The following is a 14,085-nucleotide window of genomic DNA, read 5'->3' on the forward strand; positions in this document are numbered from 1 at the left end:
CTAAGCAACATGTGCTAGTGATAGACAGGTAAGCAAGAGAAACATGGGCCCTGTCCTAACCAAATTTACTGTCTAGTGGAAAAAAATTAAACAAGCAGTAACAATAAAATGTAATACAGCTTAAAATGGGAAGTCCAGGATGCTGTGGGATCACAACATAAGCAAAATTCATTTTGTCTAGGGTAGTGGGATGAGAATGAGACACAAAGAATGTCAAATTGAGACACAAAGAATGCAAAGGCTGGGGACTGATGCTTTAAGTAAAGGAAAGGGAGCTTGGCTCTCCACCTATGGAAACCATCCTTAAAGATGACCATCAATGACCCCTGCCTCCTGATACTCATTCCCTGGTGCAGTACCCCCCACCCCACCCCACATTTTATCAGAGTTGGTCTGTGTAACCAGTATAATATACCTGAAGTAAAGGTATGTTACCTCTGAGATTAGGTCATAAAAGACTGTGGTTTCTGTTTTTCTCTTTCACTTCTTTGAACTCTGGACTCCTCACTCTGCTGGAAGCCATGCTGTTGAGTGGCTCTGCGGCATGACACTGAAGGCTCCGGCCAGCAGCCACACGGTTATACCTGGAGGCTACTTGGAAATAGCCCCCACCGTGGCCCCAGCCAACAGTGTGACTATTATCTCATGAGAGACCCTGAGCCAGAACCACCAAGTTAAGCTGCTTCCAGATTCCTAACCCTCAGAAATTGTGTAAAATAATAAATGTTTGTTGTTTTAAGCCTCCAAGATTTGAGGTAACTGTATTATGTAGCAAGAAATAACCAATACTCTGGCAGGTTTGAGATAAAAAACTCACGAGGACAGAATTTGAAGTTTGAAGAGGTAGAAGTATGGCCACTCCACCTAGTTTATGCTTAACTGCTATGAGAAACAGAAAACTCTGGTTCTGTGGGTGAAGAAGCCCATTCTTTTGGACAATTGTTATAAAAGTCTTTCTGAGCTTAGGCTAAAACCCAGCCTTTTGAACTTTTACCCTTGTAAAAGCTCAGATTATTAACAGTCTAATTGTCTAATCTGTATCATCTCAATTATTTTCCATTTGTTAAAATGCCTCTTGAAATATGAAGTTTAGAACTGTCTATAAATTTCCAGATATAGACTAAACAGTAGCTCCCTATCTTTTTTACAGGTCAAATGACGCTGACGTGCCCATTGCTTCTCGCAAGTTCTGTTACTTATTCCTTTCCCTTCCACTCAAGAAACCAAACTTGAATACAAATGAGTGAACATGACACTATCATATGAATAAACTTACATTATATATAAAAAATATTTTTTAATAGTTTTTTAGTCTTCTTCCACTATGTACACTCCACACCACCGTAACAGAATGATCTAATAATTGCATTTTCCATTTTAGTTGAGACTAGTCAGATTGTCTGATTCTGACTTTGTTATTCCTCTTGGGTTACGCTCACTTTTAATCCCTGGTCACTCCTATCTATTATATCATCTAATAAGTGGTTTCTCAAATTGCAAGGTATAAATTTCATTATACATAGCTTTAAACCCACTATTCTGTTTACTGAGAATTTGGTGAGTATTGTTTAATTCTCCGTCAAGTTTCAAATAAGCATTAAACACAAGAATATTTCATACAGTTTGCTTCCTCATTATATGGTATCAAGAATATAGTAACTGTTCAATAAATCCTCAGTGACATAATATTTGTTGTGCATATATGTGTGTTTGTGTGTATACATGCATTTATATGCTGGGGTAGGAAAAGCAAGGTGTTTGCTTCCATCCATGAAACAGATAATAAGTACAATTGATAAGATCACATTTTTAAAAATCCTTACCATTTCACTCTTCAGCAAAGCCAATCCAATTTGGTCTGTGTGAATTTTCCTTCCCTTCCCAAATCTCTGCGGTCCATAGTAATTCACAAAACCTTTATCCTATGAACACAAAATAACAAATTAATCAAAAGTACATAAATACAATTATGGTATCAACATAGGCAATCAGCGCTTTCTTTTCTTATTTAATAAAAGAATCCTGCCATCAGCAATACCGAATAAAAACTAGAAAACAAATGAGTGAAGAGGGATGAAAAAAGGTGTCATTCACCTTTCTGAGGATTTACTGGAGATGCAGGAATTTTAATACTAAACCCAGGAAAAATTCCATGTAATATGGAAAGTTGATTCCCCTCTAACCAGAATTTGATTAAGGCCGTGAAGTCCTTGCTTATTTTGTGTATCTTATGATCGCTGGAGATGCAGGGAATGAGAAAGATTTATTTTCAAACCCAGCAAGCCTGGCACCTTTATATATAACAGTCAGTTCGTCAGTACATCTCTTCCCTATCTCATTTTATCAAAAATAGTGAGATGTCTCAGGTAACACCTTCTATAGCCAGATCATCAAGTTTATTATGCCCATTTCCTGTTTTCCACATTACTTCAGGTGATAGTGTTGCCAAACTTTGTGCCACAAAAATGAACATCTTTTCTCCAGTTTTAGTAACATTCTCCTTTCTTTTCTTTAAGCCCTTAATGACAGCCTCTTCAAAGCCCACGCGCCTATGCCAAAATTCTCCTCAAAGTCCTTTGGGTTTTCACTAACACTCTCCTTGAGCCACTTCAAACTTTCATTAACTTTTTTCAAAGCCCTTCTGGTCCTGTCCGTTGCCTCATCCAAAGCCAAATGTGCATATTTCAGGTTTTTGAAACAACATACCATTTTCAGGTAACAAAATCTGTTCCAATTTATCTATTGCTGCATAACAAACCACCCAAAATGGAGTGACTTAAAACAACAATAAGTTATTTAGCTCAAGACTCTAAACTTTGGGTGGGCCACGGTGGCTCAGCAGGCAAGAACGCTTGTCTGCCATGCCAGAGGACCCGGGTTCGATACCCGGTGCCTGCCCATGTAAAAATAAAAAAATAAAAAAACTCTAAACTTTAAGCAGAATCCAATAGGGACAGTTTGTCTTTACTCCACGCAGCATCAGTTAATATGGCCTGACCAGTGCTGGAAGATTCACTTCCAAAATGGGTCATTCACGTGACTGGCAAGTTTGTTCTGTCAGCTCCTTGGGCTTCCTTACAGTGTAATGGCTGGTTACCAAGAGTAAGCAATGCTGAGAGAGGAAGTGCAAACTGCTACTTTCTTAAAGCTGGGACTCACACAATGGTGTGAATTCAGCTGAACTGGATTAGTGATGCAGTCACAGTGCTTAGGTTGAAGGGGAGGGGACAAAGACTTCACCTCTTTTTTTAGTTGCTGTAACAACTTTTTCTTTTCTTTCTTTCTTTTTTTTGCATGGGCAGGCACGGGGAATTGAACCCGGGTCTCCAGAATGGCAGGTGAGAATTCTTCCATTGAGCCACCATCTCACCGTCCTGTAACTACTTTTTTAAAAAAATTATTTTGAAATAATTTAAAACTTATGGGATAGTTGAAAAAATAATACTAACCCCATACAGAGAACTCCAATATATTCCCATACCCTCAGAACCACCAATTTTAACATTTTTTGTCACCTTTGTCTAACTATCTAGCTATTTATTTTCTGAATATTTGAGAGCAGTTTGGACACACTTGAACATATAATACTTCCATGTACATTTCCTACAAACAAGGATATTCACTTATGTAATCGCCTTAAGTGCAGTTGTAAAGTTCAAGAAATTTATCAGATGCAAAGCTTACATTCTACTTTCTAATTTTTTGTTATGCTCCAACAAAGTCCTTTTGAGTCTTTCTCCTCCATTCTTGGATCCTATCCCATATAATGTATTGCATTTCATTACCATGACCTCTTTAGTTTATTATTCTTTTTTTTTTTAAAACTGTGGAAACACGTACACGACATAAATCTTCCCATCCCAATCCCTCCCAAGCATACTATTTAGTGGAATTAATTACATTCACAATGTTGCAGTAATCTCACCACCATCCATTACTATCACTTTCCCTTCACTCCTAACAGAAACTCTACACTCATTTTGTATGAACTCCTCCATTGCCCCTGTCCTCACCCGCCACCCCCACCTCTGGTAAACTGCACTCTATTTTCTGTCTCTATGAGTTTGCATATTGTCTGATATTTTCTTGGTAATCATGGGACTTAAGTTTAATATCCTAAATCTATAACAATTTCGTTTGCTTTGATAGTAACTTAACTTCAATAGCACACAAAACCTATGTCCCTATGCATTCCATCCCCCTACTATTATGAAGTTCTTGTGACAAATTATATACTTATACATTATGAGTCCAAAACCATTGATTTATTATTACATTTTATGCATTTGTCTTTTATATCCTGCGCACAATAGAAAGTGGAGTTACAAATAGAAAATACAATAGTGGTATTTATATTTACCCATATTTTTCTTTACCAGAGTTCTTTATTTCTTCATGAGGTTTCAGTCAATTGTATAGGGTTCTTGCCTCTCAACCTACAGAACTTCCTTTAGCATTTCTTGTAGGGCTGGTTTAGTGGTGATGAACTCCCTCAGCTTTTGTTTATCTGGGAATATCTTAATCCCTCCCTCATTTTTGAAGGATAGTTTCACCAGATATAAAACTCTTGGTGGGCAAATTTTTGTTTTCAGCACTTTAGATATGACATCCCATTGCCTTCTTGCCTCCATGGTTTCTGATGAAAATTGGCACTCAATCTCTTGAGGCTCCCTTGTATGTGACATGTTGCTTCTTGCTTATAGTTTCGGCTCTCTCTTTATCTTTGCATTCAACAGTTTGGATCTATTTAGGGTTATCCTATTTGGATTCATTGAGCAAGAATCTTACCTCTTGAAGGGAGGTGAATTTTGAGACTGTGTTTTAAAAGTGCCACAATATGCAAAAGAAATAGAAAATTGTAAGTTTCTATTGTGATTATTAAAGACATAGTCAGTTGTTAAATACCTTCTTATGAAGACAACACCAGGGCCAAATGGCTTTTTTAAATGCAATTTTGAGCTATATTATACATTCACACACCATATAATCATTCTAAGTTTATAATCAGTGGTTCACAATCATATAGCTGTGCATTCATCATAATCAATCTTTTTAACATTTTTATTACTCCAAAAAAAAGAAATAAAAGTAAAAAAGACACCTCAAACATTCCATATCCCCCATTCCCCACTATAATTGATTCATTTTTTTGTCTTTTTTTTTCTTACTCACTCATCTGTCCATACACTGGATAAAGGAAGTGTCAGTCACAATATTTTTACAATCACATGGTCAAACATTAAAACCTCTATAGCTTTCAAATCACCAGATGATTTCTTGAAAGAAAAGTATTCCGTACTCACTTTATGAGGTGAGTATACATTTATTCAGTCAATAATCATTACTGAGCACCAACTGTGCCTTAGGTCCTATTCTAGGTACTATAGGAATAGATTGATACTCATTCATTTATGTATTATCTAGTGTTGCTTCCATGCTACAATGGCAGCTGAGTAGTTATGACAGCCCTTATGCAAGCAAAGCAAAAAAAAAAAAAATTATTATTTGGCCCTTTAATAGAAAGTTTTTGATCCCTGGACTAGATGATCTGACAAAAAGGCTAGGGTTTTGTGTGCTATTTAGATATCTGGCAAATGTCATTTTAGAACTTAAATAATTTTTTACTGTAAGACATAATGAAATGTATATGACTTATCATTTGTATACAGTGAAAAAATTTCAAAAATAGATTGAAAAGAAAAGAGACTGTTATAATTATGAAAAGTAATTTAATTATTTACCAAGGGTTTTGGAAAGGAATTACTGAAAAAAATTCCCAAAATAAATCCTTATGCTTAAAATTCTATACTATATGGTAGATGTCAAAAGAAAATCTCATGTTATAAAGACAGTTTTGTTTCTTTTTTTAATCTCTCAGGGAGCCCCATACACTGTATTTTAAAAAATTACATCACTCTTTTTTTTTTTTTTTTTTTTTTTTTTTAAAGAGAGAGGGAGGAAGGGAAGGAAAGACAGAGAAGGAAGGAAGGATGGAAGAAAGGGAAGCATTTTCTTGTTTTTATTATATTTTGTTTGTTTGTTTGTTTTTTACATGGGCTGGGGCCGGGAATCGAACCGGGGTCCTCCGGCACGGCAGGCAAGCACTCCTGCCCGCTGAGCCACCGCGGCCCGCCCACACTCTTTTGTTTTAATATAAAAATGCATTAAGAAGAAAATTAAAAATAAGCCAAATGGCTTCAATTAACGTTTTTAAAGGAAACGTTATTTTCCTTTAAAACAAAAGGAAAACATACAAAAGAAACAGAAAAAGCTCTCTTCTGTCTCAAGGTAGAGAGAGGGATTATGAAGATTTTCCAATAATATTCTATTTTGAAACTGAATTTTCTTACCTTAACATTTTGTATTGCCTCTGAGATCCTTTCCTTCAGATTTGCAGAATCATTTATTTGTTTTTTTAAATTTCTGATGACAATATCAAAGTGATTTCCTTTGAGCTGACCAAGTCTAAGGGAATCATCTACAGGACGAATATTAAACACATTCATTCTTCTTTTTTTGACTTCTTTTCCAATATTTTTCAACCTACAAACAATAAAATATATAGACTCAGTTAAATCTTACATTGTAAAAATAACTTCAATATGGGTTTTAAATGATAGTTACCAGGCAACCATCTATGAGAATACTAATACAAAATTTTCTTTTGAAATGTTTACAAATTAATTTGTTATTTCAACAAATGTACATGAAAAACCCATTATTACAGGGTTATAGATCCAGAGTTAGTTTAAGAATCTGAACATACTTTCCTAATACCTAAACATACTTTGCTAATGCCATCACTCTAACAATGTACACCTTCTAACTTCTTAGTTCATGTGATAGAACCTCCTAACTGTTCTCCTGCTCTTCCTATTTCCAGAGTTTGCTCCTTTCCTCTTCTCCTAATATAACTACAGAAAACCACCAGTTCCAGAAGATTTTATGAAAATTTTGCTCTGAACACTTTCTCACTCAAACTTCAATTCTTCCCCAACATCTACAAAATAGATTCCAATGCTATGATCTTAGCATAGCATTTAAGATCCTATAAGATCCGATGTTAATTTTTCTTTACATCCATTATTTCCTTACTGTTCCTGTAGGCAGACAGTTTAGGCAGACAGTTTAGCTTAATGCCCCTCTAAATATACCTATGGGTTTTGTGCATCAGTTAAAATTCTCCTATTACTCAAAGGTAATTAAAATCCCATACCCATAGGCTAAATGAAAGTACCCTGTCCTTCTAGCAACTAATAGCATTTATTGTCCTTGGTCATTAAAAACTAACTTTTGTCTTAAATACCCTTTAACATCTAAAGGACTTCTCTCTTACCTATACCGAAATTCTTGAACACACAGACAAAACCATATACACTTTTTTGTCCCTCATATAAGAGTTTCAAAGAACTTAGTAGTTTTCACTTGCAAAGAGTGGATATTTAAACTAATGACAGAGGATTAATACATCAATATTATCTCAAATTAGGCTGAATTTTGAAGTTTTTCTTTAGGAAATTATCCACAAGGCACAGATTTAAGTACAAGAATAGAATATTAATCACAGTATTATTCATAGTGAAAAATCGGGAAGAATGTCCATATCCAAAAAGAAGAGAATGTTAAAGTAGTCTATATCATGAACTATTAAAAACTATGGTTTTGAAATATTGCACAATATAAATTTTCATAAAACAATATTATTTGCTTTAAAAATAAATATTTTAGCATTTGAGTTGAAAGTAGGCTAAATTTGAATACTTTATATTCTTCTTAATAAGGATTTACTTCAAATTGTAAGGAACCAAGATAACCAAGATAAAGACATCAAAGTATTATAGTGATTAGAAAAAAGATTTGTAAGATACTCTCCTGAATATAAGTGCATATTAGAATATAATTCAGGGGATTCAAAAACAACTTAGATAATTTAAAATTTATTGCTTGTCAAAGTTTCTATCCTGAGACTGCCTACATTTTCTTTGTAAATTTGACACAACTCTATTTAGGAGCTAACTATATTATGAATGCAGAATGTGCTGCTTAGTAAGCCAGTAATCAATGAATTAATATTGATAATAGGTTAATTTGCGTTCAGTATTATTCTGATTTCATAATCTTATATCTATTAGATGCAATAAGAAACTGAAGTTCTATCTTGTAAAGCAATGCTTTATTACCTCTCTGGAGTCACTTTTCTAACAACCATTGTTTGATAGGTGATGGCTTTCTTGTCTTTAAGGCCTGCATAACTAAAGTCCGAAGGAATCACACCAAGTTTAATTGCTAAAAATTCAACTGCCTCATACATTTCCAGATTTTCCTTTTGTAGGGTAAAAGCTGAAACAGAAATAATCCTGGATTACAAAAAAGAAAAACAAAAAACATAGCAGCTATCATATGTCAATTACATTCTCATCAGACAGATTAGTATAAAGAAATCATTATTTTAAATAAAGTATAAGGTATTTTAAAATCAAAATAGAAAATCAGCTTCGAAATTTTCAGATTGTTATGCAGTGCAAGTTGGTTCATTGAAGGCTTATAAAAAAATCCAAATTCCTTAATTGGGCATTCAAATGCCTTCACTATCTGGCCCCAATCTACCTTTCAGCTTCCACATGTGATACTTACAGTCATGCGTTTACAGAGAAAACGTCTCACAATGTCTGGATGGACTAGATTTTTCCATAGCCTTGTACCTTCACCCCTTTTAGCTTTTCTGTCTGAAACAGGTGCTCACTCCAATTATTACTTGCTATATTTCTATTCATTCTTCTAGACCCAATGGTAGCGGCACTTCTTACTCAAAAGTGGCACTTTTTACTTCTTACCCCAAAGCAGGGATCATCTTTGTTTAATTGACCATTATATCCTCAGCCTAGCACACAGTAACTATTCAAATATTTGTTGAACTAAATGAATAAATAAATGAACTCCACAAGGAGTTGATTACTTAATCCTCTGTGCCTCCAGAATTAGTGATTATTGCTAGTATGATACCTTGTATTATAATGTATCTTTTTATGTTTGTCCAACCCACAGACCTGGAGCTCCAGGCTAGCTATGCAGTATTTAAAACAGTACATGCTTCATGGTAGATGCTTAAATAAATGCCTATTATATAAGGGGTTGAGGACAGAATTGTGGAGGTGGGGAGAAAAACAAGTACAATAGCAGTAACAAAAACAACAACAGAAACCCAAATGTGTTAGTTTATATAACCTGCCGGCCTTGACAACGACAAATATCCCAATCCTCAATTCACCATATTTACTTATGAAATATTTCAAAGTACAGTCCTCTCCCCTACAATTGTGAAAAGAAAATTAAAAATTTTTTTTTTCCTGAATATATATTTTGCTCAACTACTATAACCATCAGCAGGAGCTATAAGGGCCTCTCTGAAGAGTATGTTAAGAAAATGAACATTAAACATAAACATATTCTGTGACCCAGCAGGAAGAAAGATGCCTGCATTTCATATTCTTCTATTACATATATATATATATATATATATATACCTCAAATATAATATTTGAGGTATAACCTCAAATATTTCAGCTATTGTCATATATATATATATATATATATATATATATATATATATATATATATATATATATATATATATATGAAAGGACTAAACAAAAATCTGTAATGTCCATACTTTAGAATAACATGAAGTAATTAAAAAGAATGGAGATCTGTATGTTCTGATATAAAATAATCTCTAAAAATGTATGATGATGGCAAGTTTCAAAATCATGCATATTGTATATCATTTATATGACAATTTTAAAAGCCTGCAATGTTGTATATTCTCAATGTTTTAATTTTTATAAGAAAAACATACTCTTACTTTTTACTTACACGTTTAAGAATTAAGTGTAAATAAATATAATTTCTGAAGGATATTCAAGCACTTTCCATTATTTCCTAAAACTTTTTACCACTAAGATCATTGCTCTTTGTGCTATCATAAAAGCTTTGTAGGATTCTCCAAGTTTTCTATCCGGACACTGATAAAATAAATGTATTATAACTCCTGTTATTTAGAAAGAACTTTTAAAACAAGTGGAGGAAAGAGAGACTCATACAAATTAATTCTGTGTACTGAATCACAATTTTTCTTTATACTTTCGGTATACCTCTACCAAATGGATTTGAGTATAAACCTCTGATTCCAAGGCAAGTGTTTATATAAGTTGTCTGAATATTAAATGAAATAAAAATCTATATTTAGAACATAGAGAAAGTATAACCTCAAATATTTCAGCTATTGTCATGATTAAGGATAGAGTTTAAGTAAAATTATTTTGGAAGATGTGACCAAATGGGCAAAGCAATGAGAAAGATAAAAATATAAAATATCTTAATATCCATAAGATTTGTTGATCATATCATTTCAGGGGTCCACGATGTTATTCTCACAGAAGGTTGTTTTATTCTCACAAAAGGTTGCCTTTTGCAAAATCCGGGATAGGCAAAATGTATCTTTTGTTGTTTTCTCTATTCTTGGACAACCAGGTATCTCAGTACCTTCATGCTGCCCTCTAGTGGACATCAATTTGTCCGTTTAACACATCCCTCCAGCCAGCCAAACTCTTAGCAAAAGTAATCTAATAAAAAGTTTCCACAATTTTTTGATCATTAATCCAAATTAACACTGTTAGAATTTAAAATTGTATACTGTTAGAATTTTAAATTGTATAGAAATATAAGAATTCCTAGAACTACTTAAATCACATATCAGCACTTCCCTTCCTGAAATGTTTTGTTTAATCCCTCAAAGCAGCTTTCTTATTTGTTACCATTTCTTGCATACCTAATGTGTCATGCCATATACTAGGAGTTTACACATAGAAAATGCAAGTCACATAACCAGACAGAAATTTCTAAAAGAGAACAAGAAGTTAAGTTTTCAGTATCTATTATGTGCTAACAATTTTCAATCATTATTTTATGTAATCCTTAAAATATTATTGTGAATTAGGCATTATTACCAGCCCATTTTTAAAGTACAACCTCAAAGTAAAGAATTATTAAGTAACTTGCCCATGCTAGTATTCTTTCCATTTTTATATCTGGCAGAGCCAAAGGAAGGTAGGTGCTCTCTGTAAAAATGTTCAGGTCCATGGCTTATTTTGGGTAGGGAAATTTGTTTTGGGTTACAAGGCATTGTCTTCCTTTTCCAATCATAGCATACATATTCTGTTTATCTCCAAATGTTTAATTTTAATTAAGATGACTTTAAAAATATGAAATTAAGATTTACCTCAATAAAGGTTATGAAAAACAAAATAACTGCTCCAACTTTATACAGTTGTGACTATGTTAACTATAATTGCCTGTGTTAAGCAGACTATCATCAGTTAAGACTATTTTACATTTAGTACAATTTGAAAGGCTTTTTCTCCCAGCAAATAACAGATATTTCTTCAAATATCCCTCTGGCAAAGTCTATCCAACTCATTTGAAATTACACAACTTTCACACAACTTTAAATTTAATTAAGCTTATCCAAGAAAATGATGATTTATTGAATTACCTGTATATGTAACTTTTCTTTCCTCGCATTCAAGAAGAGATCTTTTCCTTTGCCTGTGTACTTTTTCCCGAAATCTTACTGTTATCACTACATTTGAATTATCAGCATTGTAATTCAGTTCAGAAAAGGATTTAGTTTCCACAAGGTTTCCAAACCTTTTGTTAACGAAATGGTGGACAGCTTTTCTGTGGTCTTTATTCATATCAGGTTTAAAGGTAAATTTGGAATTCTCTTTCTTTGCATCTAAATATTTAAAAAAGTCACATGCTTCTTCTTCAGATACCAGATGACAGAGTTCTTTATATTCAAGATTCGGTTTTATAACAATTTCACTATTTCTTCCTACAGTTATTAAGAAAGGAAACTTCTGCCTAACAGCACTATGTAAAACGGCCCTTTGGTTCTTCTCAAGGATTTTGCCTAGTGAGAATTCAGGAGATGATGATTTAATTAGCTCATTTTCAGAATTCCATTTTTCTTTTATTTTACAAGCAAACTGATTCAATAATTCATTAGTTTCTTCATCTAACAAGGAACCTAATATATCAGCTTTTTCTTTTTCACATTTGGAAGGCCCTTCGACAGTCTCTTCATTTTCTGTACCAGACTGATGATTTTGGTCACTACTGGAGCATCTAGCCAAAGTATTAAGTTCTTGGTTACTTTCATCTTCACAAGAACAATTTTGAAGATCTAGTTTTATGTTTTTGCCAAGATTACTTGGCTCAGGTAGAATTTTACTAATCTTGCAAATAGGTTCATCAATGGCCTTATCAACTAATTGTCCCTGCTCATTAATCTCAATAACCACAAAGTCACTTGGTGAGCCTTTTATAGTACCACAAAATCCAACATGATCATTAATGTAACACAAAGAACTAAATCTGCTTCTATAATCTGCATCCTCTTCCATTCGTAAATGTCTGCAAAAGAAACAGAGAGGCAGGCAGTTACCAGAGAGAAAAGTTGTGAATAACAAAAAAGGAATAAGATTGCAGGATTTATTTAATCTTCTTAATTCAATCTTTTTTTTTTTTTTTTTTTGCTCTTTATTTTCTGGCATTCCAAACAAAACATAATCACTGTATAGTCTGTGTTTTACAGTAAATTACATGAACTAATTTAAAATTAAGGTGAACAAGGAAAAAATCTATAGATACAGATATCAGCATTTCTTAGATTCTAATATTAAACACTAACTTAAATACCATTTGACTAGCTATCAAAACTATATACATTCTCAAAATATATGTACAAAGTTATTAGAAACTACTTTGCAATAGTAATGACCTGCTACTGAACATTTTCAAATGTTTTATTTCAAGGAAATATAAAGATACAAATGTTTTTACAAATAACATATGAATATCTTATCTCTTTTCTTATAACATTTAAAAATCTTTATTTAATTTTGAGTCCCCTTAATTTACATAACTAATTTATGATGTGCACTTTGACTCTCCTATACCAAGATGAATAAATAGGAAAATTATTTTTCTGGTATAGTTGGTGATTTGTAGCTTGTTTTTAAATCCACTGCATATTTCCACCCATCATCCAGGCTTAAAATGGGTCAATTTCAGGTTTACCTTAATAATACTATTTATAGGTCCCCAAAGAAGAAACTAGATGATAAGAGTGTTTACAATGATTTCTCTAAACTCTATCCCTAGAACCTAAAATTTCTAATTCCAGAGAATTTGAGGCTATATTTTTCTAAACTGGGGATGGGGATTTGGAGAAGAGACAAGGAAAGGACAGGAAGAAAAAGCTTAAATTGATAAGCAAATGCAGTTCTAAATATCAACTCACAATTTCATTATGCTTTCAGGTAGGCTTAATTCAGTCCTGGACCATAAGCCTTCTCTAAAGCCCTCACTGGGACAGGCACAAACTTTTGAGGACGACCCAGAGGATATTTCCAACTACAATATCATTACCATTAGAGAGCTTTCTTGGAGCAGTAGACAAAACAATGGCCTCTGAGGCAGCCATCACTCACTCTTTACACAACTCACAGCTATCTTATGACATGTAGTCGTGGAAAAATCAGTTGCTCGGAAACAGCCAAAATGTCCATCAACAGAAGAATGGCTAAACAAACTGTGGTATATACATACGATGGAATATTATGCAGCTTTAAGACAAGATAAACTTATGAAGCATGTAATAACATGGATGGACCTAGAGAACATTATGCTGAGTGAGTCCAGCCAAAAACTAAAGGACAAATACTGTATGGTCCCACTGATGTGAACCGACATTCGAGAATAAACCTGGAATATGTCATTGGTAACAGAGTCTAGCAGGAGTTAGAAACAGGGTAAGATAATGGGTAATTGGAGCTGAAGGGATACAGACTGTGCAACAGGACTAGATACAAAAACTCAAAAATGGGCAGCACAATAATACCTAAGTGTAAAGTAATCATGTTAAAACACTGAATGAAGCTGCATCTGAGCTATAGGTTTTTTTTTTTTTTTTACTATTATTATTACTTTTATTTCTTTTCTCTATATTAACATTCTATATCT

The 14,085-nt window shown here is 33.4% G+C and overlaps 1 protein-coding gene across 3 annotated transcripts in view; it reads right to left on the reverse strand.

Annotated features, from left to right (window-relative positions):
- PUS7L (pseudouridine synthase 7 like) overlaps positions 1-14,085 on the reverse strand; it is a 31,153-nt gene that overhangs the window by 13,777 nt on the left and 3,291 nt on the right. For all 3 annotated transcript variants that reach the window (XM_077170622.1, XM_077170621.1, XM_077170620.1), the window contains exons 2-5: positions 11,552-12,474; positions 8,181-8,340; positions 6,351-6,543; positions 1,824-1,922 (exon numbers count right to left, since the gene is read on the reverse strand). In XM_077170622.1, coding sequence (XP_077026737.1) covers positions 1,824-1,922; positions 6,351-6,543; positions 8,181-8,340; positions 11,552-12,464 — 1,365 coding nt within the window. In that variant the 5' untranslated portion in view covers positions 12,465-12,474. The remainder of the gene's footprint in view (positions 1-1,823; positions 1,923-6,350; positions 6,544-8,180; positions 8,341-11,551; positions 12,475-14,085) is intronic.

The sequence above is a fragment of the Tamandua tetradactyla genome, chromosome 7 (genome assembly GCF_023851605.1).
Source record: "Tamandua tetradactyla isolate mTamTet1 chromosome 7, mTamTet1.pri, whole genome shotgun sequence".
Lineage (NCBI taxonomy): Eukaryota > Metazoa > Chordata > Mammalia > Pilosa > Myrmecophagidae > Tamandua > Tamandua tetradactyla.